This window comes from Ascaphus truei, chromosome 15 (genome assembly GCF_040206685.1).
Source record: "Ascaphus truei isolate aAscTru1 chromosome 15, aAscTru1.hap1, whole genome shotgun sequence".
Classification (NCBI taxonomy): Eukaryota; Metazoa; Chordata; class Amphibia; order Anura; family Ascaphidae; genus Ascaphus; species Ascaphus truei.
In genome coordinates, this window is record NC_134497.1 from 51,802,619 (window position 1) to 51,824,669 (window position 22,051).

Here is a 22,051-nt window from a genome sequence, read left to right on the forward strand (position 1 = left end):
ACCTGGTTGCGCAGGCGAAAAAGATGTGCGCGGGCGGCCAAATAGAATAGTGCAGGTGGGGCCACGTGATTCGGAGGTACGCGGAGGAGCACGCCCCAGCGCTGTGATGTCAAACGCCCCTCCCTCCGGTGTCTGCCTACAATAGCGCTGTGGTCCTGCTCTCCTCCGCTGGCAACCTGCCTAGCTGCGATCCTCTTCATGTGAGAGGTTAGGCTGCCACTATATCAATCACACTATGAATGTACAGAAATAATAAAAAAAAGTGTAAACACTTCCCCGCTCGTGCTTGCAAAATTATGCAGGACACCCTGTGCTCATGCTTGGAGAGTTGGTGATGTCACCGCTCTCAGCGGCAGTGTGGACGCAGCCTAATTTTGCAAGAACGAGCTGTTGAAGTATGTAAGTATTTAGGCTGCGCTTATAGTGCCGGCGACGCGACGTCGCCCGAAAACAAATGCATTGTCGCCGCCGCCTCGTGCGCTTATAGTAAGCGTGACGTGGCAACGTGATTTTTTGAAGCCGGCAATATTTGATTTCTAAGGGGCTGTCGCCTCATGTGACAGCCCCTGAACCAATCAATGGCCTGGTCGCCCACGCCGCCGCCGCAAAGCGAAATACAACTTTCGCTAGCGGCGACGGGTGACGTCGCGGGCACTATACGCGCGGCCTTAGACATATTTGTATTTACATTGTATACCGTTTAATAAAGGTTTTTTTTCATGGGATTTTGATTACATCAGGCAGGGGGGCCCGAGAAATTTCATGGATAAAAAGGGGGGCTCGGCATAAAAAGTTTGCTCACCCCTGAGATAGAACATGGTGGATAACCAGTTGTACAAGGATTTAATTATGACAGTCAATGCACCATTTGTCAGTGGGGTGTATGACAAGGTCTGGATTATTGGCTAGATTTTGGTGTGTGGTTTGTTTTAGATAGATCATAGTCAATTATGGAAGTGGAAATGCAGCTAGAGGTGACAATCTAATAAAAGGTTTGCTAGGTGGATAGTGTGTCAAAAGTACTCCTAGTTCTGCAAGGTTCTAGAATAGTGGGTCTGGCAGGGGACAAAAAACATTTTCCCTAGTGAACAAAAATGTGTATTTAATAGTTTTCAACTTCAGTCAGGATATGGGAGGATAAAATTGTAAGCCAGGTGGGGCAGACCTTTGGTGGTTCTCTAGAGAGCACCCCTGGCTACCTCTGTCGGTGTTTATTTTGAATTTTTTTCCTGTCAAGCTGTGTTCTGGCTTTAAAAAAAAAAGGGGGGGGGGAGGAAAAAAGGATAGAGGGGACGTCACCCAGGTTAGGGTCACTGTGAACAATGGCTTTTCCAGTTTGTCAGAGAAAGTGAAAGTGATTTCTTAGTCTGCCAAAACAATTGTTGGGTCTATGGGAGGTAGGAAGTATGGAACCCGACTTGGAACCATGGGAGCCACCAGTAGACATGGTGCTCATTGTAATCTAAGATGAATAACATAACAGTTTAATTCCTCATTTGGATTTGATTAGTTCTTCCTTGTAGCTGTTTGAATAGTAAGGTGTGAGATGCAGTCAGTAGAACTACCAGAGGAAAGAGTGTGAAGGTGTTCGGATTAAAAACTGGAAATGTCTGTGCGTACTTTACTGAGCTCTTCCAATACTAGCAGTATCAAGTCCAACCCAAGGAAGCTTCTACATAAAAAAAAAAATTAATTAAAAACGGCATAGTGAAAAAAAATATTTAAAAACCCCCAGTATTATCCAATACTACACAACTGATTTATTTAAAAAAAAAAAAAATCATGATGTAGATAACCTCATACTTTAACTACCATTTATACTTGGAGGATACAGATCAGCCTTGATCCATCACATTATACTTACTGGTTGAATTGTGGTATACTTAATATACTATAAACTAGGTACCACAAGAACCATACCAGTAACTGTAAATTAAACTATTTTACCTATACTCTAATTGGTTTATCAGTATGTCTGCTGATTGATTTACAGCACACTTTATCTTGTCTACAAGTTAGAGAATTCCCTGAACGTCTTCCCTGCTAACAGATCCTCTACAAGGACTGCTATTTAGTGGAGTCTTAGCAATGGTCTATTGACACACCTATGATCTCCGGATCCTGAGCCTATACGGTAATCAGTCTTTGGATTCAGTATACCTTCAGCTCGTCATTTTAATACCCATTATTTTACCTATTTGTTGCATAATAAAGATTACATTTTAATTACTACACCTACCACCAGAGGGTGAGCTCGAGTGCTACACTTGGGTTACTTCTCTTTCAATATTACACTCTTGTTTAGCCCCAGTTTTTTGTATGTTGTGCTCCGCTTTTTGCACCTTTTCCTGGATCTTCCTGGTGTACTGTTTGGCTGGAGGCAAGCACCGGAGGATGGACTCAAACACCTCAATCGTGAGTAACATCCTGGCTACATTATTATTCATTTATACCAAGGGATGCAGATGATTTACTTTGCTCTCGGGCTGGTATGCCTGCTATACTAGGAGAGAACCAGTATAACTGTCCCCACATACAGTAGTTAGCTCTATTAACCTCTGTTCAGGCTCATATATATACCCACAGCTTATATCTATCACTCCGCTCACGATACTCACATGTGTACACAAAAATAGTCCTGACTTCAAATTATCAATTGAAATAATCAACTTGACATACATGTATGCATATATACCGTGGGATAGGTTGGGGAGGGGTAGGGAAGGAAGGATAACCTCTGCTCAGCTGACAGATAAGTATTGTATGGATAAGGTGCTTTTCTGAGAATTGTATATGCAAAAAACCTAAGAGAAAGAACTCAGATATTGTAGCACTCAATTATCAATTTTGGTTTATGTATTAATTAAAAGTAATCTTTATTAATTGATTAAGTATTAAAATAAATGGTGTATAAAGAATTTTTTTTAAATAATCATGACATGAATATGTCAGGTGACTGGAACTTTGCCAGTAGTAGCGGATCGCTACTTAAGGATAGACCCCTATTGTCGGTCTAATGGTAGCAGTGTCTAATTGCTTAAGTTAATAAAGGTAAGTAATGATACTGTCCCTTGGCCAGGGTGAGGAGTACAATGTATGTTACTGCAGATGGTATATCTCATCAGCTACTAAATGATATAGCTGAGAATCATAATATATGCTGTAGTGTGTAGGTTATTGAATCTTTGTGTCAAAATTGACACCTAATAGCTATATAAGTGGAGGAACAGTAGTATGTAACCTTAATTGCTTCTCCTTAGTATAGTAATGTATAGCTATAGTTTAGCCATATGTAGCCCCATGCTCTAAGTCCCCTGTGGTCATAAGTTACCATCAGTGGCAGTTAGATAACAGTGTAATGCTGTCAGAGTACTGGGAGTAACGAGCATGAGGCACTCCCTGTGCGTCAGCTGTTTAGCCCCGTTTGATTGAGGTTGCATGCAGGAGTGTAATCCGCTCCTAAACACTGTGGGAAATATAGCAGTGGAGTGCTAAAATCGCTCTGGTGACTATAATGATGGCGTTCATAACCATTCACTTCTAAAATCGCAGCCATATTTATATTGCAGTTCACTACTGGAAGGTAAGGAAAATCTGACACTGCTACAGTTTAAAATGCCCTCGTCATTCATGTATGCAGCCGGATACATAACTCCGATACACTGATATCGGGACGTTGTTCTCTCTTCTCTTGCTGTATTCTGATAGGACCCCGTGCAGGTAAAGGTCTGTTAGCACCACAGGATTCCGTAAATTTGTCTTTGAACATGATCTTTCAGAATAAAGATCAGAAAAGGGAAGGGTCTCCGCGCTCTCAAGGTTGGAACCTGCACATTCAGGACAGGTATTACAGTCAGCCGACTGCAATACCCCCACTATTGGCATCAAGTTTCCATCCACCGCCACTGTCAAGTGGCCTTCCATACACAGATGCTAGGTGTCCATAAAATTGTAAGCGACCCAAATCTAGTCAGAGATGCCATTATAAAGATGGGCAACAGATTTCTGGAACACGGGCACTTTCTAACTCCTGCATGAAGCCCAGAATGTCTCCGGCACCTTCATGGGAATAAGAAATTTCCGATCACAACGTATTCAGTGAAACCTACCACAATAAGGAAAACTTGTCTGAAAAGCTTCTGATCCATCACTATCTGCCATCTTGAACCATATATGTTCTGCTACTGACACGGCAAGAACCTTAAGGTTATTCTGGTCAAAAGAAATTCCGATTCCAGCTATCTACAATTCATCCTTTTTACTATTCTCCAAAGCATTTCTGCTATTGCTGTCCCAACTGTGTCACTTGCGCTACATCATGATCAGTTTGTGCTCTGAAAAACTCCCACACTTTAAACCCCATCCATCCGGCCATTTAGAAGCCATTATGTTGTATATATCTGCCCCCATTGGCAAAATGGAGCATGTCCAAAGAAAAAAGGAGACTCCATGAAAAGCCATTCTATGTTCACCTTTCGTTAGGTACGTGTCCATGCGCCTCACAGATACCCCTCACTTTTCTCCCTATGCCAACACCAGCTTTCCTGCCTCCACAAATCTGTGAGAGCTTACATATGTTATTACCTCTTCTTTTACAAATATCCCCACACCTGGACTTCACCTCTGCCACAGACTAAATCATGGGTGACAAACGCCGGCCCTCAAGGGCTACAAACAGGTCAGGTTTCAAGGACATCCCTGCTTCAGTACAGGTGGCTCAATCAGTGTCTTCACTCTGGGATGAGTGACTCAGTAAGTAAAGGAATTGCATCTGTAAACACCGACATTGAGTTTGGGAGTTGAACCAGGTTCCCCCAATTCAGTGTCGTCTCCTTGTGACCTTGGGCACTTTCTTTTTGGTGCCTGAGGCACAGGGAGATAGATTGTACGCTCATCTGGACAGGGACTGTGTCTAACAATCCTAGGTGCTGTGTACTGCGCGCAATACTTCAATTATGACGCGCTTTGCATCCAATTAGGAGAAAAGCACTATATGAAATAGTTATTATTATTAATAATAATAATGATTGAGCCACCTGTGATGAATCCAGGATATCCCTAATACCTTGCCTGTTGCTGGACCTAGAGGACTGGATTTGGCCACCCCTGCTCTATATGATATTCTTTAATTTGCAGTGTAGCATTTGCATGTTATACATAGATCTTGACATTTGTGAACTAAGTTTTCTAAATCACAGTTTGTCTTATCGGACCTCTTAGAGACTTTCCACTTTGTATTGTTACTTAATATGGACTTAAATATACACTGGCGACCAACTTTATTCTTACTTGGCTAGCTCCGCGAATTTCAGAGGACCCCGGCGATGTGCGGTTTTGTGTCGTTTTCTCCCGGGGTATATAGCGTTATATTCGCGGCTGTGATTTAAGCATTTTATTCCCGCTGGCTGCAATACTGCAATGCCGTGTAAAAACCCATGGTGGCGTTTGCGAGCTGTTGTCTTTAAAGCCGTCCCCTATAACCCCTAACATACAGTACTGTACATTTTTATTCATAGTGTACATGTACAGGGGGTCTCCGGAGCTGAACCGCGTTGATTTCAGGTCGGGGGACCCCCTGCTCCCCGAGATACAGCCCCCTTTATGAGGTGCCGGTATCCCTCTGCGTTTAAAGGTCCCGATCACGTGACCGCGGCCTGTAAACCAAGCAGAGGGATACCGGCACCCCCTAAAGGGGCCTGTATCTCGGGGAGCAGGGGGGTTCCCGGACCTAAAACCACAGCGGTTCTACTCCGGAGACCCTCTGCACATGTACAGTATGAATAAAACACATATATAAATAAACACTCGTTCTTTACCTTAGCAGCTATGTGCTATGGTAAGGAAGCAGCATTTCTGTATTTTAATAATATTGAACAGTGAGCAGGGGGTTCCCTGAGCCAGAAATTAATGCTCAGGGACCCCCTGCTCCTGCACAATATTATTAAAAATACAGAAATGCTGCTTCATTACCTTAGCGTATAGCCGCTAAGGCAATGAAGGGGTTAACTCACCGTGCCCGCTTTATTGTGGGAAGCGGGGGTGGGTGAGGGGGGTATTTGGCCCTTGGTGTGAGTTTAGGACTTGCGGGGGGGTTGCGGGTGCACTTAACCCCTTCACGGCCGTAGCAATTAATACCGCTACGGTCATGAAGGGGTTAAGCCCTCCCGCTACCCCCCGCAAGCCCTAAACAGCCACCGTTGGGGCTAATACCCCCTTCACCCACCCCCACTACCCACAATAAAAAATAATCACACAGCAGCCGCCAAAAAATAAATAAATAAATCTAAATAAATAAATGACTATAAATAAATACATTTGAAATACATTTTTATTTATAGTGTAGATGTGCAGGGGGTCTCCGGAGCTGAAACGCGTTGGTTTCAGGTCGGGGGACCCCCTGCTCCCCGAGATACAGCCCCCTTTATGAGGTGCCGGTATCCCGTATCCCGTGCCGGTATCCTACTGTATTTTAACTGAAGCGCTAAGGTAAGGAACGAGTGTTTATTTATATATGTTTTTTTATTCATACTGTACATGTGCAGAGGGTCTCCGGAGCAGAACCGCTGTGGTTTTAGGTCCGGGGACCCCCTGCTCCCCGAGATACAGGCCCCTTTAGGGGGTGCCGGTATCCCTCTGCTTGGTTTACAGGCCGCGGTCACGTGATCGGGACCTTTAAATGCAGAGGGATACCGGCACCTCATAAAGGGGGCTGTATCTCGGGGAGCAGGGGGTCCCCCGACCTGAAACCAACGCGGTTCAGCTCTGGAGACCCCCTGCACATCTACACTATGAATAAAAATGTATTTTAAATAATTTTGAATGTGCCGATGTTTGCGCAGAGAGAGCAGCGGTTCTCTCTCTGCTGCAAACACATCTCGCCCCCGTCGGCCTACAGTATCATTGATGTGCATATACAGTACTGTATGTGTACAGTACTGTATGTTAGGGGTTATAGGGGTTGTTGTTATACAGTATATATATATATATATGTATATATATATATATATATACTGCATTACAATTCATGAATTTATGCCATCTGGCGGACACACGAAGCATTGCAGCCTAGTAAATCCTGAACCATTATTAATTAACACATCAACCGCGCGTCAGCCGGGCATGACCCCTGGCTGGGAAGGCAAAAGGAGCCCGGCATGCTCCGGGTGAAAAAAGTGTCACATTCCAGGAACATGCTAGTTATTAATAAGAATAAAAGCTGCCGCAGCAGTAGCCCGAGCGGCTTGCACTATAGCAAATGCATACTTGTGATTTTCCTATTGATATCCTTTGGAATGTAAATTGTGAATGATAACCAAAAACCCTTTTTGCCAATTCTTCTTGCTGTATTACAACTATGTAGTGTCATCAGGGGATGACGTCACGTTTGCTGCAACGAAACACGTAGGGACGTTTGTCTTCGCATTAACATGTCCACTGACGGAGAAGAGCCGGAAAATCGTAGTGGAGGAACGCCACTTGAAGTGCCTAGTTTCCGGAGGACAGTATCTGAGGTTGTGCCATCTACCACTAGTCCATTAGGAGGACTGCACCATGGCTGGCTTCCCGTTTGTTTATCTCAATGGCGGAATCTTGAGATTGATCTCAGACATGCGCTTCCTTGATCGGCGTTTGAGTGTATTGATTTTACATTTTGGTCTGATTAAATGTTTACAGTTTTACATTATGGAGTGTGCACGCTCCCTTTCTGTTTTGTAGATTGTCGTGGTGAGATAGCGGTTGTTCCTGTGGGAAGCTGCCTGGAGTCTCCAAGGACCATCCTTCCCTCTATTTTTGTCTACATTTTGTTGCCTTTTTTGACTATTCCAAGAACTTTCCATCATTAGTTATTTATATTTCTTATAACACTTTTTCATTGTGTTGTGTATCTAGATTTAGTCCTCCCCTAGGGATATTTTTTCACTGTATGTCCTCTATTCGACTTGGCTTAGTTTTTTTATTCCACACATTATTATATCTATATATAGTTTTATAAACACAATATAATATACTTTACATATATATTACCACGATTATCTTGATAATTTGAAGGTAAATTCTGACAAACTACCACAAGTATTTTGGCACTGTTTTCAACTGTGTGTATATATACCGTAAGTATTTTTATTCCCATGTAATATAGCATTTCTAAAAATGTGTGTTCAAAGACTTAAATGAATGGACAAAAAAGCTCAGAGAATGTGGCAGTTTAATAACATTAATATGGCATTACATGTACAAAAACATTGTGCATATTAAATAAACTGTACCTTTGAGTGAAGAGATTCTGGAGACTCCAGCATATGAAGTAGTTCAGAATTATCTATTTCCAACAGCATTCCAGTTATCTTGCCAGCTAATGCTGAATGTATTCCATGTATTAGCGGATAAAGGCGCTCACCTAAGAGTAGAATAATTGTAATAAATAATGCACACATTCAGACAATATAGGAACGTAAAACACACTAATGATTACTGAAGGAATGTTGACTACCCTATTTCCACAATTCTAAGACACACCTTTTTTTCGATTTTCACATGTCTGAAATCGGGGTGCGTCTTAGAATCGATGTATTAAAAAAAAGTGTCTACAGTACCAACACCCTCTTTTCACCTAACATGTTTCAGGAGAGGTCCCAAGTCAGCGGAGGACGAAGTGCGGCAGCGGCAGGAGAGGTCCCACGTCTGCAGATGGTTGAAGATGGAAAGCGGGCGGGAGTGCAGTGGCGGTGGCAGGACAGGTCCCAAGTCTGCAGGTGAATGAAGATAAGACAGCGGGCGTGTGGTGGTGGAGGCGGCTAATAGATCATAATAGCAAGAGCAGAGCGGCATAGGGAAACGGCTTGGGAGGGGCACACTAACACTGGAAGTTGACCGGTGTCTGACTTCCGGTTACAGTGTTCACCTCCCAAGCCGTTCCCCCTATGCCGCTCTGCTCCTGCTCAGCTCTCCTGCTATTATGATCTCCTGCCACCGCACCCCCGCTGTCTTATCTTCATTTACCTGCACACTTTGGATCTGTCTTGCTGCCGCACACCCACCCGCTGTCCATCTTCAACCATCTGCAGACGTGGGACCTTTCCTGCCGCCGCCGCCCGCTTCATCCTCCGCTGACATGGGACCTCTCCTGAAACATGGCAAGTGAAAAATTAATTTTCCTCGTTTGTAATACGTACCATCGATTTGGCCTCTACAATCGAAGGCGTCTTACAATCGAGGAAATACGGTAGATCTTTAGTGTGATCCTAATTTGCTGCATAGATTAACTGTAAATCTGCCTAAACCTTTTACAAAAACTTCAGATTTAAAAAGATTGCTAGTATATCACTGTAGACTAGAGCAAGGTTTTAGTACTAATATTGGTCCTTAATTAGGGCCATTGAAATTTAAACTAGTTTAGCATTGCCTTTCAACTCTATAGTGAGGACATATTTGTATAATACTGTAAACCAATGTCTAAGATACCTAGGATGGTCAAGTGTCCCAAAATAACAGATTGACAACTACACGGGTGTCTAACTCTCACAATATCAGCTGTTTCTGAAACGTTCAGGTAATTTTATGTTCTTGTCGGAAGAACGTCAATGGATCTCTCGATCTCATTGTGACGGGAGGGAGTAACCAGGCTCTCTAATAAAGGTCAAGCCCGTTTTGGTTACTCCTGATCCGTGTAAAAGAGTTCCAGAGAGTCAGCTCTTGGACCCAGTAACATTGAATCACTGTTATACTGTATGTACAGTATTGTAAGCATTTTTGGTGTTTTTCCCTTTCCGGGCATGCAATCAAGCAGGGATTGCTAGGGTATGAGTTTCAAGGGGGGGTTTGCGGAGGAAGCGTTGACAGAATGTACCTAGGAGATTGGGGTCCAAAGTGGTCGGTTTCCCTATAAATGTACCCATGAATTATGCCGGATTCTCGTAAACATGAAGGCACATTGGCCCGGCAATATCTCCCCTTTAAAACTCAAGCGCGTCTCACAACTAGGGTAGAACAAAAATGTGTTTGGAAGATCCCAAACGAAAACAGTGCATCAAAACCACATATAGAGCAAACAATTTGATGAAGTGTAGCCCGACAAGCAAATAAATTGAGAGCAGTTCAGTTGCAGATTTAAAACATCTTTCTCAGTACTGTACATATTAACCTTTACACACTTAATGAATGGTTGATATGTTCATTGTGTAAATATAGATGCACTGTGACTGATTGAAAAAGCAGTCTGAGTCAGACTGTAAAACCTGGTCGATGTAAATCTTCTTCGTCACAGTGACAATGTGGGATACAGTCTCTATAAGGTCTATAGTGACTAAGAGCAATAATAATGAATAGTAGTCTGAAGTACTCACTGAGTTATCCCTTGCAGCGTGAACCGCAGTTGGCGTGCTCCAGCCCGGATCGAACGATGAATGAAAGAAAAAAAGGTGACGGCGCCCTGACGGAAGGACTCACCAAGCGTAGGTAAATGGTATAAACAAATGTAAATTTATTGGCACAAACAAAATAAAAAAAACCCAAGCGCGTTTTGCACCGGATGGCGCTTTGTCAAGAGCCAATAAATTCACATTTGTTTATGCATTTTACCTACCTTTGGTGAGTACTTCCGGCAGTGCGCCGCCACCTTTTCTCTTCACCACTAGGGTACCCTGCTCCAGCACAGCCCAGAAAGGAGAATAAGGCACAGGGATGAATATGTATTCCTGTAGCTGAGGGAACCTCTAGGTTAAGGGGGTGGGGGGTAACCCCAGCTAGTGCCAAGGTGACCCTCAACCAGTATAGTGTTTGTGGGTGCCCCAACTATATATAATGTTGGGGGGGAATCAAAGTCCAAACTGAGTCCAAGGGAAAGTGTGTGGGGAAAAGGGCAGATAGAAATAAAACAGCAACATTTTTCCTTGTCTGTTCCCTGTCCCCCAAGATTCAGAAGTGTATTAAAATATACTTTAATGTAATGTGCTTTCTACATTCGGAACTGATGTCCAAACAGGCTACCCAAGCTAACCCATAGACGCCAGTAAGAGGTGTGAATAGCATTTGGTCAGCGGGGAAAGGTGGAGTACCAGGTCCGGAGATCAATGGCAGTCCTCCGGGATGCCACTTGTTCTGCCAGACCTGGTGGAGCCTGCCCAGCGGGTAGCATTAAGATAGCCAGAGAGGTGGCAGGCTCGCGCATGTCTCTTGGCTATTTCTGATTTCCCGCTGACCCGGCTTTTCTAGCCGGCTTGGCTGCTTGGGAAAGTTCCCACGCGTTTATTGGCTGCTCAGTTTTTTAAATTAAATTGAAAATGCTATAAGAATCGATGAGCCAATCAGATTCGCTCTCCCCGATAGTAACAGTGCGGGCAGGCTATTCAAAGTTGCTTCTGTGCGAATAGCAGAGCAACCGGCTTCGATTTTGAGTCTAAGTCTGAAAAGCCTGCCCGCCATGCCCGTCCAGCATTTTGAGCCCAAGCTCTCAGAATCGAACATAGCGGTTGTGGCTGGGATTTTATACCTTATGTTCCAGGAGATTTGGACTAACTCGTGGTCAGGAGGGACCAAGTTCTCAGAACAGAACGTAGCAGTGACTTACGGAATTTTATGCAGATTTCGGTTTCAGGAGATTCCGGTCCAAGTCCCGGTCAGGGTAAAACTCTCCCATAGAGTTCCCTGTACCTAGGAAAGTCTAGCTTTCGACCCAAGTCCCAAAGTGAGTGTGTCTTTGTCTGTATTTTGTGTATCATTGTGTGTAAGCAAATTTATGCTGAATAAACTACAATTTATTTAATTACCTTGTTTTGCTCAATGAATGATCCTGGTAAAAAGGTGTAAATAACCTGGTCTCCCGTGACAGGCTTATTTACTGGTTAGCGGTGGGATCACTGAGCTTTATGCTATAAAGTCCTGCAGGGATTTATAGCATGAAGACGAACTCGTAGATTGCGAGCTCTCAAAACAAGTAGTGACACACACACTACACCAAGCAAGAAAAGCGCAGGTTCACTCTTGTCACTAAGTTTAGTGCCACCAGGTGAAGATGGACAGATTGTCAGGTCGGTACCGGGCCTTGGACCGTCCCAGAATCGTAACCCCGTGTGAAGGATATGGACTACCAACTGCCGGATGGGCAAAGACTCAGCTGGAGGAGGATCTCTAGCGACATGAAGCAGGCATAGCTTCACCTGCTGATGCAGGGGCAAAAATTCCAGCCAGGTTACAGGAGAATCTTCCAGCCCTGGAGGAAGTGGAGGCGGAGGAGGAGAAGAGGGAAGAGGACCCAGAGAGAGCATGAACAAGGGAGTGCAGCCGTAGTAGCCCCAATTGCTATCGGTCTCCCTACCACGGATCTTACATCTCTCCTTGCCGTTTGAAGAGAGGGGGTCACATTTGAGCAGAGGTTGCAGTTCATTGCAGCTTCTCAAGGTGTGCAGCCCCCAAGACCCCAGCGGGACCCTGACCAACCTCCACTGCCAAAAGTGTCACACTACAACTTCAGCAGGTTCGTAGATGGCACTGTCGACGATGGATTTCCCAAAATGTTTGGGGATCAGTGTCTCTGGTTCTGTGTGCCAGAACGGGATGGGTATTGCATTTACATCCGCAATTGACTGGCATAGCCCTGAAGACCTTCCAGGGGATCCCGTCAGGGGACTGCAATTACTACCAATATGTGAAGGCTTTGTTACTGTGCCAGTATACCTTCACTCCAGAGGCATACTGGGGCATGTTCAGGTCTGGGGACAAGATTGTCTGGGAAACTCACATGATATTTGCCACCCGACTCATCCAGCATGGCACTCTGGTTGGAAGAATGCAAAGCCACCCAGTACCACAGCTTACTTGACTTAATGTTCAAGGAGCAGTTTTTACAGCGGTGTCAGCCTTGGTGAGGCATTGGGTGTTTGACCGTAAGCCCGCCACTTGCCGGGATGCAGCCAGCCTTGTCGATCAGTATGGCACCAGCCGTGCGCGGTCGGACAGGAAGGTGCCTGCCCAGAATGTAACTACTCTGGTCGGGCTTCCAAGAGCACAGAGTTCAATACCAGCGCTCCACACGAGAAGCCCACAGCATCTGCGGAGGGGAGTACATCCAAGTCTGCAGAATTCAAGCACGAGAAGCAGTGCTACCAGTGCAATCAGACTGGGCACATCAGACCAGATTATCCTGAGCGGTACTGCTCCAGCACTCCCCCTCAGGGGCAACACACTCCAGCTGTCAGCCCAGTCACGTTTGTGGGACTGGCACTCACAGCGGAGCAGCGTTCAGCCGTCCAGCAAGTACAGCAGTGGACACAGATGGCGATCCATACCTCCTTAGCAAGTGGCACAGCAGAGGAGACCGGCGGGCATCAGGTTGCAGCTGTCGGTCTGCCTTCCAACTATGTGAGGATAAAGCATTTGCGGCCAGTTACCATTGGAGCTCGCCAGGCAGTCAGCTTGATAAACTCCGGTGCCACGGTCACTCTGGTTAGACCTGATATGGTCAATCCAGAGGACCTGCTCCCGGGCACAGGGATGCAGGTAACCATGCCAGACAGGGGACCTAGGTCAATCCAGGTTGCCCGGGTGTTCCTTGACTGGGGTGCCGGTCGAGATATGATGGATGTAAGTGTTTTTCCTGGGTTGGAAACCGAGATGCTACTCGGGAACGACCTAAGGCACCTCATCTGCTCCTTTGCGGAGGATGCTGCTACAGTAGCAGCCAGCACCAGGAGCCAAAGTAGGGCACATGTCCAGACAGGGCAGCCATTGGTACCCTGACCACTGAGGATGTCACCATCCCCCTGCATTTGGGACCAACAGATCCAGAGGTCCCTGCAGAGTCCAGTAACCCCAGTCTGGTGCAACGCTCCCCAGCTACAGGATGGACATAGTGCGAGACGCTGTACCCCAAGACAACAGACATGCAGCCGCTCCAGGCAGAGATACAGCCAGCAGTCCACAAAGTTTTTCTTTTTCCGAGGCAATCCGCAGTCGGCCTGGGGGTCCCCTGCGACAAGTTACACTTGGAGCAACCTGATAGGGTCTGCCCAGGGCACCAGTTTCCACAGACGGGGATGCCAGAGAAGTTACCTGGAGAGGATGCTCTTGGGACCCTAGTCACAAAGAGCCAAGAGCGGGCAGATGCCCAGGCAGAGGTGCAGACTGCACCGATGCCCACCAAGGTGGTTTATGTTGCCCAGCTTTTGGTGTCCATCCCACAGATCATCGCTCCTCTACCTTTGGAGCCCCCACACGCAGAGGAGCTCGAAGGGATCCGGCAGGTAAGTCAGACCATGCCCGACCAGTGTCCCCATGTATGTGATGTTCCCCATTGTGACTTCTGCTCAGAGCGTGAGAGAGAGGGAACTACCGAAGCTCCACGAAGGGTACCAGGAGACGGTGCAGGCAGATGCCGATCTGCTTGGGGACCATAGTAGGCATTTTACCTGGGTACGAGCCACAGGAGCTACGGCTAGTGCAGAGGCAGCAAGGGACCAGGTAGTGGTCCCTTGGCAGTATTGGGAAGGCTCAGTGGAGCAGGGGGAGACAGATTCCCAGCTCCCCTCTGGGAGCGGAAGCGAGAGATTTCAGGGAGACAATGGTCCCTGTTATGGATGAGCCAATCGGGACCCAGTGGACTGATCGCCCGGTAGACACCGAGGTTCAGCAGCCCCTCCATCAGACCGAGTACAGTGTCTTGAAGAGGAGGGAAACGGTTAGACAGGGAGATCAGGGACACGCAGCAGTACTAGAGAGATTTAGTGACCCCTACAGTGTCCTGGCAGACCCCCTGACTAAGATGACCGACCAGAGGGCATGGGTGCTGGCAGCCTGGTCCCCAGAGGATGGACCGGCAGTTCAAGAGCTACGGTCCTGCATTGCTGCAGTCAGCAGCCCCAAGCCCCTGCAGCCTTTTGTGACACCAGTGGTCAGTGTCCCCAACCCAGGGGTGGATACCTCGGGTGGCAGGGGGGGACAAGTGTGTTGCTACACCGGATCAGTGCCCAATGGACGTGTACCATGGAGGGGGCAAGTAATCCCAACATGCTGAAGGACTGTACCAGCCAAAAAGACACTGTCCTACCCCGATAACCTCAACTTTGAGGCTCAGCAAGCCACCTGATATGGTGACTGTCCTGGAGCCTTCATCTTGAGGGAGGTGTGATGCGACGGGGTAACCAGGCTCTCTAATAAAAGTAAAGCCCATTTTGGTTACCCCTCATTCGTGTAAAAGGGTCCCACAGAGTCAGCTCTTGGATCCAATAACATTGTATCACTGTGTTATACTGTATATATTAACAGCATTTTGTCTTTTTCCCTTTCCGGGCATGCAATCAAGCAGGGATTGCTAGGGTATGAGTTTCAAGGGGGGTTTTGTGGAGGAACCGTTGTCAGAATGTGCCTAGGAATTTGGGGTCCGGAGTTGTCGGTTCCCCTATAAAATGTACCCGGGAATCATGCCTGATTCTCAGATACATGTAGGCACATTGTCCCAGCAATACCACCCCCTGAAAACGCAAGCGCGACTCGCCACTAGGGTACCCTGCTTTAGCACAGCCCAGAAAGGAGAATGAGGCACAGGGATGAATATGTATTCCTGTAGCTGAGGGAATCCCTAGGTTAAGGGGGGTACCCCAGCTAGTGCCAAGGTGACCCACAACCAGTATAGTGTTTGAGGGTGCCCCAACCGTATTGTAACGGGCGTGCTCGCCACAAACCGGGACCAGACCGCAGGGCTGAGGTGGGGATGTGAATACACCGACCTTAGACCACAAAGCCGGTTCTGGATTGTGCAGTTCGTAGTCGATCGTAGCCGATTCAGGGTTGGAGAAGGCAGGGTAATCCACGGACAAGCCGGGGTCAGAGTTGGAGATGTCAGAGTAGTTGATATCCAGGTTGGGGTTCGGCAACTGGTAGGCGGGTGCGAAGCGCTTCAGCGTAGCAGCTGAAGCGCGGGAATGGCCTCTGTGCGAGGAGAGGGAGCGGCCCATGATTATGGTCTCTGCAAGGGGTGAATGCAGCCGATCTCAGGAACAAGGCAAAACTAGCACTGGGGATCCAGCGCTTCAGTACAAGAACCAGGAAGCAGACCTCTGCCTGGGGTGAATGCAGCAGGTCTCAGGAACAAGGCAAGGCTAAGGCAGGAGTATTTGTGGCAAACACAGTTACATCCAAGAGAATCTTGGTTTATGCTCAGCAATGAGGGAAAGAGAGAACCCAGTATAAGAAGGGCAGATAGCCAATCCCAAGACAGGGGTGTGTGGGAATTTCTCCAATGCCAGAGCAGAGAGACAGAGCTGCACTGATTGCAAGCACAGGTGCTTGCAAATCCAAGGAAAGGTCTGTCTGAGAGCTCACCAACTCTGCAAGAGTGAGCTCCAGCCAAAACCAGGAACGGATTCCTTACACGTATATAATGTTGGGGGGGACTCAAAGTGCAAACTGAGTCCAAGGGAAAGTGAGTTGGGAATAAGGCAGATAGAAATAAAGACGACAAAATTTTTCCTTTTCTGTTCCCTGTCCCCCAAGACTCAGAAGTGTATTAAAATATACTTCAATGTAATGTGCTTTTTACATTCGGAACCGATGTCCAAATGGGCTACCAGAGCTAACCCATAGGCGCAGGTAAGTCTGCTGGACATCGGAGTTCAAAGCAATCACAGGATGCCCAAAGGTGAGAATAGCATTTGGTCAGCGGGAAAAGGCAGAGTACCAGGTCCGGAGATGAATGGCAGTCCTCTGGAATGCCACATGTTCTGCCAGACCTGGTTGAGCCTGCCCAGCGGGTGGCATTGAGATAGCCAGGGAGAGAGGTGGCAGGCTTGCGCATGTCTCTTGGCTATTTCAGATTTCCCGCTGACCCGGCTTTTCTAGCCAGCTTGGCTCGGATCTTCTGCTTGGGAAAGTTCCCACGCGTTGATTGGCGGCTCAGTTTTGTGAAAAACTGAAAATACTATAAGAATCAGAGTCAATCAGATTCGCTCTCCCCGGTAGTAAGAGTGCGGACGTGCTTTTCAAAGTTGCTTCTATGCGAATAGCAGAGCAACAGGCTTCGATTTTGAGTCTGAAAAGCGTGCTCGCTAGAAGCTGTCCAGCATTTTGCGCCCATGTTCTCAGAATCGAACATAACGGTCGTGGCTGGGATTTTATGCCGATTTGAGTCCCAGGAGATTTGAACTAACTCGCGGTCTTATGGAATTTTATGCAGACTTCGGTTCCAGGAGATTCTGGTCCAATTCCCGGTAAGGGTAAAACTCTCCCATAGAGTTCCCTGCAGCTAGGAAAGTCTAGTTTTCGGCCCCAGTCCCAAAGTGAGTGTGTCTTTTTGTCTGTATTTTGTGTATCATTGTGTGTAAGCGAATTTATGCCGAAAAAACTACAATTTATTTAATTACATTGTTTTGCTCAATGAATGATCCTGGTAAAAAAAGGTGTAAATAACCTGGTCTCCCGTGACAATCATCCTTCTTAATATCTACTTCAAGAAGAAAGAAAGTACTGTAGCTCAGAACTTGGGCCACTTCATGCTGCCTGGAATCATAGGATTACATCTATTCCTCCTCTGCCAGAGACCAGATAGGATGAGCAAAAACATGAAAATCCAGGGAAAAGAAGGCACCTCAATTCTTCTCAGCTGCCTGGGAGGCATGTGCAATGGGAACTGGATAGACATCATAGGCAAAGTAAACTTCCTAGTAACATTAATGCTACAACTTATGAACCTCCGGAAGAAGATTTTCATACACTTTTATTTCAATACCTCAAGGATAGGCAGTTTGTTTTAGGAATTGACGAGGAGATTGAAGTGAACAAAAGTAAGGATAGTATAGTGAAGTTGGTATCATGCAGTCTTCAATGAAACAGACTCCAAAAAGTTTGAAGCACTGAAATATTGGCTGAGATACTAGCAGCAGATTTATTGACTATCTAGTGACTATCAAACCTCTTTCTTACAGACAACCCAAAGTTAATCATCATGTGGAGGACCAAAATAGATACATAAATACAATTAATATATTTATACACTGGTCTATTAACAGTGATGGGAAAAGACATTGGTAGCTGACGAGGTGACCAAAATGAATTTCACTGTCTTTGGACCCCCCACCACAGTTAATGAATCATTGACATAGGAATCAGTATTTTAACCATTTATGTGATCAACATTTCAGTGCGCCTCTACACCATCAGGACCCAAAAGTACAAACGCATACCATAACTGTAAAAATTAGTTTGCGCCCACCCCAAAAATAATGTACACATATGGTGAATAATACTGTATGAACATATATAAGGAGAGGATACTCTAAAGTCTGTTAAGGTATTGAAAATACTCCAAAACATACAGCTACGGAAAAGGAAACTCAAGTCATCTATATATCTGCTTTATCTCGTTTTCATTAGTGATGGTAATGTCAATTCTACTTACATCACTTTCCATGGGTAAGAATGAATGTTGTGGACTTGCTTACTCATGCATCTGAATATCTTGCTATTTGTCGCTTTATATGGAAATTAATTTTTCTAAATCCTCCATCTCCTTAAGTACACGGCAACTCTTGCTATACATTCTTTCCATCACCTATGGTGTCTGTTGTACAGTTACCCCTCGATATACGGAATTTCACTGTAACTTCACTTTCAATTCGTGTCTGAATGTGATATATACGTCACATTACATTTGCATTTACGGAATTTTCCTGCGCTTTTCATGCCACTGTGTTGATCACGATTTGTTTTGATCACACCTGTTACACGTGCTGGATTTCATCTTCTTCACACTTCAGTAAAAGTAAGTCACGGTGTCTGGAAAGAGGACATGAAGTGCAAGTGATAGCAGAAGTAAAGCAATTACCTTGGATGTAAAATTAGAAGTGTTAAGGCGGTTTGAAGCGGGTGAAAAATGGGGCCAAATCGCGAGAGCATTAGGGCTTCCTACCTCTGCAGTGGGAACAGTACATGACGAAGAAAATAAAAGTACTCCAGGAGCTATACCTTTAAGTGCTACTACGTTGTCTCGCCACAGAAGTGAGGTGATGGAAAATGTGCAATGAATGTTAAGTGTATGGAACGAATATGCCGATAGGCGCCATGACTATTCAGAAAGCAAAAAGTTTGCTTGAGGATTTAACGCGTGAAAGTGGCGACAGCTCTGAAATGGAAACTGTTGGTGCTAGTAAAGGGTGGTTAGAGATCTAAAAGGTGTCAGTCTGCATAACATTAAGATGAGCGCCGACAAACGCCACTTGTGAGTTTCCTGAAGTGCTGGGAAAAAAATTGAAGCGGGTACACAAATTTTAAACGCAGAGACAGGACTTTTTTGGAAGCGTATGCCTGAGAGGACTTATATATCCAAGGAAGAGAAGGCTGCGCCATGGTTTAAGGCAGCCAAAGATCGCTTGGCGCCTCTTGCAGGAGGCAATGCTGCAGATGACTTTAAAATTGAAGACCTTACTGGTGTACCATTCTGAAATTCCCAGGGCTATGAAGGGCTACTCCAAGTCTAACTTACCTGTGATTTGGCGTTCAAACAAGAAAGCTTGGACAACTCTGATCATTGTTCAGGAATGGTCCACTCCCATTTTTTGCCCAGCTGTTTAAAGGTACTGCACCAGAAATAATCTCGTTAACAAGGCATCGCTCCTCCTAGATAATGCCCCATGCCACCCAGTAAATTTAGTTGATCTGTGTAATAATGGAATACCTCTCTAAAAACACAACTACCTTGATCCAGTCCAGTGATGGCCATCTTTGAGTTTTCTTACTCAATGAGAACTTTTGAAAAAACTCATACAAGGTACTGATGTGGAGGATAAGTCTACAATTAAGGAGTGCTGGTGAAACTACATCATGGTCAACATCGTCGAGTTGTGGGAGAAACTCAAATCATCAACTTTGAATGGTGTCTGTAAGATATGGCCCGAGTGTGTTCACGACTTTAATGTTTTTTCCGAAACAGAAACCACTCTACAAATTCAACATTGTGACCCGTGCAAATGACAGGGTTTGAAGAAGTTGTAGAAGCGGATGTGGTTGAGTTCCTACCGACCCCTGGAGAAGACCTGCCTAATGAGAAACTGATGCATCTGGAAAAAGGGCGAGCTGCAGGAGAGGAGTGAAGAACCTTCACCCACCCCACGTCAGTTAACTACAAAGCAACTGTCTGAAGCTGTTTCATATTTTGACGCAAGTTTGCAAATCCATACTGATAATGATCCCAATCGTAGCCTTAAAGTTTCAAGATGAGTTAATAATATGATCAACTTCTACAGGAGAAGGGGTGTTCAAATCCACTATCTTTGGAAGCATTTCTTTCTATAAAAAGTCCCTTATTAGCGAAGTCACCAAGACAAGTGCTCCTCCGATGGTAAAGCCAGAAGCAGATGATTCTCAGAATCACCAGGGTCTGATAATTGTACAGTCCACTATATTTTTTATTTTGCGACGAGTATTAATATTTTACCATAAAATATGTGCTTACAAAGGTGCTTGCTGCATTCTTAAGTGTGAATATATTATGTGTTGGGCCCAATTTTATTTCTATAGAACGCATCTCCAATTATATAATGGCGGTCATTGAGAAAATAGGGTTCGATATATACGGAATTTCGTTCTACGGAAAACTTTCCAGGTTCCGTATATTGAGGGCTTCCTGTAATCGTCAACATGAACATACATTCAGCACATTTTAATACAGACATAATCGTGCATACCTAGCATTTGTTTCTGTTCTTGTGGTGGGGCAGCTGCCAGCATTGATGAGGTTAAGGGCTCTTGCCCTTGTATCAGCACTGCAGGCTCCATTATCTAGGTATGACAGCAAATGAAAAGCAGTGAATAGAAATAACTGCTAAAAGTAATCATGCCAAATATCAAACTTTTCACGGATGAAAGGCCAATTACGGGTACTACGGTTATATCACTATTGCTCAAAAAAGCAACTATATCTTTTTTTCTCTCCTTCAAACCTAGGTGATATACTTTAGAGGTGTCCGATTTCCCCAAATTCCTCCCCGGTACATGGTGTAGATCAGCCTCCCCAGTTCTCTTTGCCTTCTGCCATGGAGGTATGCTGTAGGTCACCGGTGAAGAAAACCATGCCACATTATTGCTATTATAATGTAAGCACTTGCTATAAATGTGCAAATCTAGTAGCAACAGTTAAGACATGGAGTAATGACCACAGCATGGTTAACTATTAAACAAAGTTCACTGCCGAAAGGGCGTAGCACGAAAGTCTCAGAACAATGATTAGCTTCAGAACTGCATGCTTTAATTACAAGTCCTCTGGCTTTGGTTTCCATAGGTTTACCAAATTCATTTTAAAATGCATCTGTAGGTCTATGCTTTCAACTTTCAAACTTCATAAGGTTTTTAAGAAATCACAAAGTTTGAAAGGAACTTTGTCATTATGTGATTGTATGAGTCACTGTCCAATTTTATCGATCATAATTACTCAAAGCAGAGATTCTGAGGAGTGCATCACAGACCAATAATGAGGCACAATTGTACCCAAAGGATATCTGTAATAGCAAACTCTCCCATAACCTTTGCTATATTCCTAAAAAGACAAGAATTTGTTTTTTTTGTAACTAAATTAGTCTATTCAAAATCCACTCTCAAAAGCCATCAAGATAGCTGTACATTACTGTAGTACCAAGCAAGCCGTCTCAGTGTGGATTAGAGATAAATTGTTAATTAAAGCAAGCTGATTGTTTAGGAGTGGTTGTCAAATGCTTTTATTTTTTTATAGCAGGGATGCCTCTGGAGGATTTTTAAGAACTTGGGTCACCCCTGCTCAGACATCACTCATCCTCTGCTTGTTTATGTACCCCACACACACACAAACCAGCTGCGCAGCGGATGCTTCTTGCACTGTCTGTAGACCCAGAGGCTGTGATCCACCTCACCTCTCTCCTGGGTTCATAGAGGACAGGCGTATCGTGGCGTCTATCTATGGACGCTGCAGGATGTATTTACTGAGCAGCTGGCAGTCTCCTCCAATAGTGGCTGTGGCACCCTTGGCAGAGCATCGCGGCACACCAGAGTACACCAGCTCCACGGAGGAAATACACCGGTTTAGAGAAATCTGGAC

The 22,051-nt window shown here is 45.2% G+C and overlaps 1 protein-coding gene across 1 annotated transcript in view; it reads right to left on the minus strand.

Annotated features, from left to right (window-relative positions):
* The window catches only part of LOC142466940 (embryonic polyadenylate-binding protein), a 94,670-nt gene that overhangs the window by 9,399 nt on the left and 63,220 nt on the right, over nt 1-22,051 (minus strand). The window contains exons 12-13 of the mRNA XM_075572594.1: nt 20,670-20,763; nt 8,268-8,398 (exon numbers count right to left, since the gene is read on the minus strand). Of these exons, the coding sequence (XP_075428709.1) occupies nt 8,268-8,398; nt 20,670-20,763 (225 nt within the window). The remainder of the gene's footprint in view (nt 1-8,267; nt 8,399-20,669; nt 20,764-22,051) is intronic.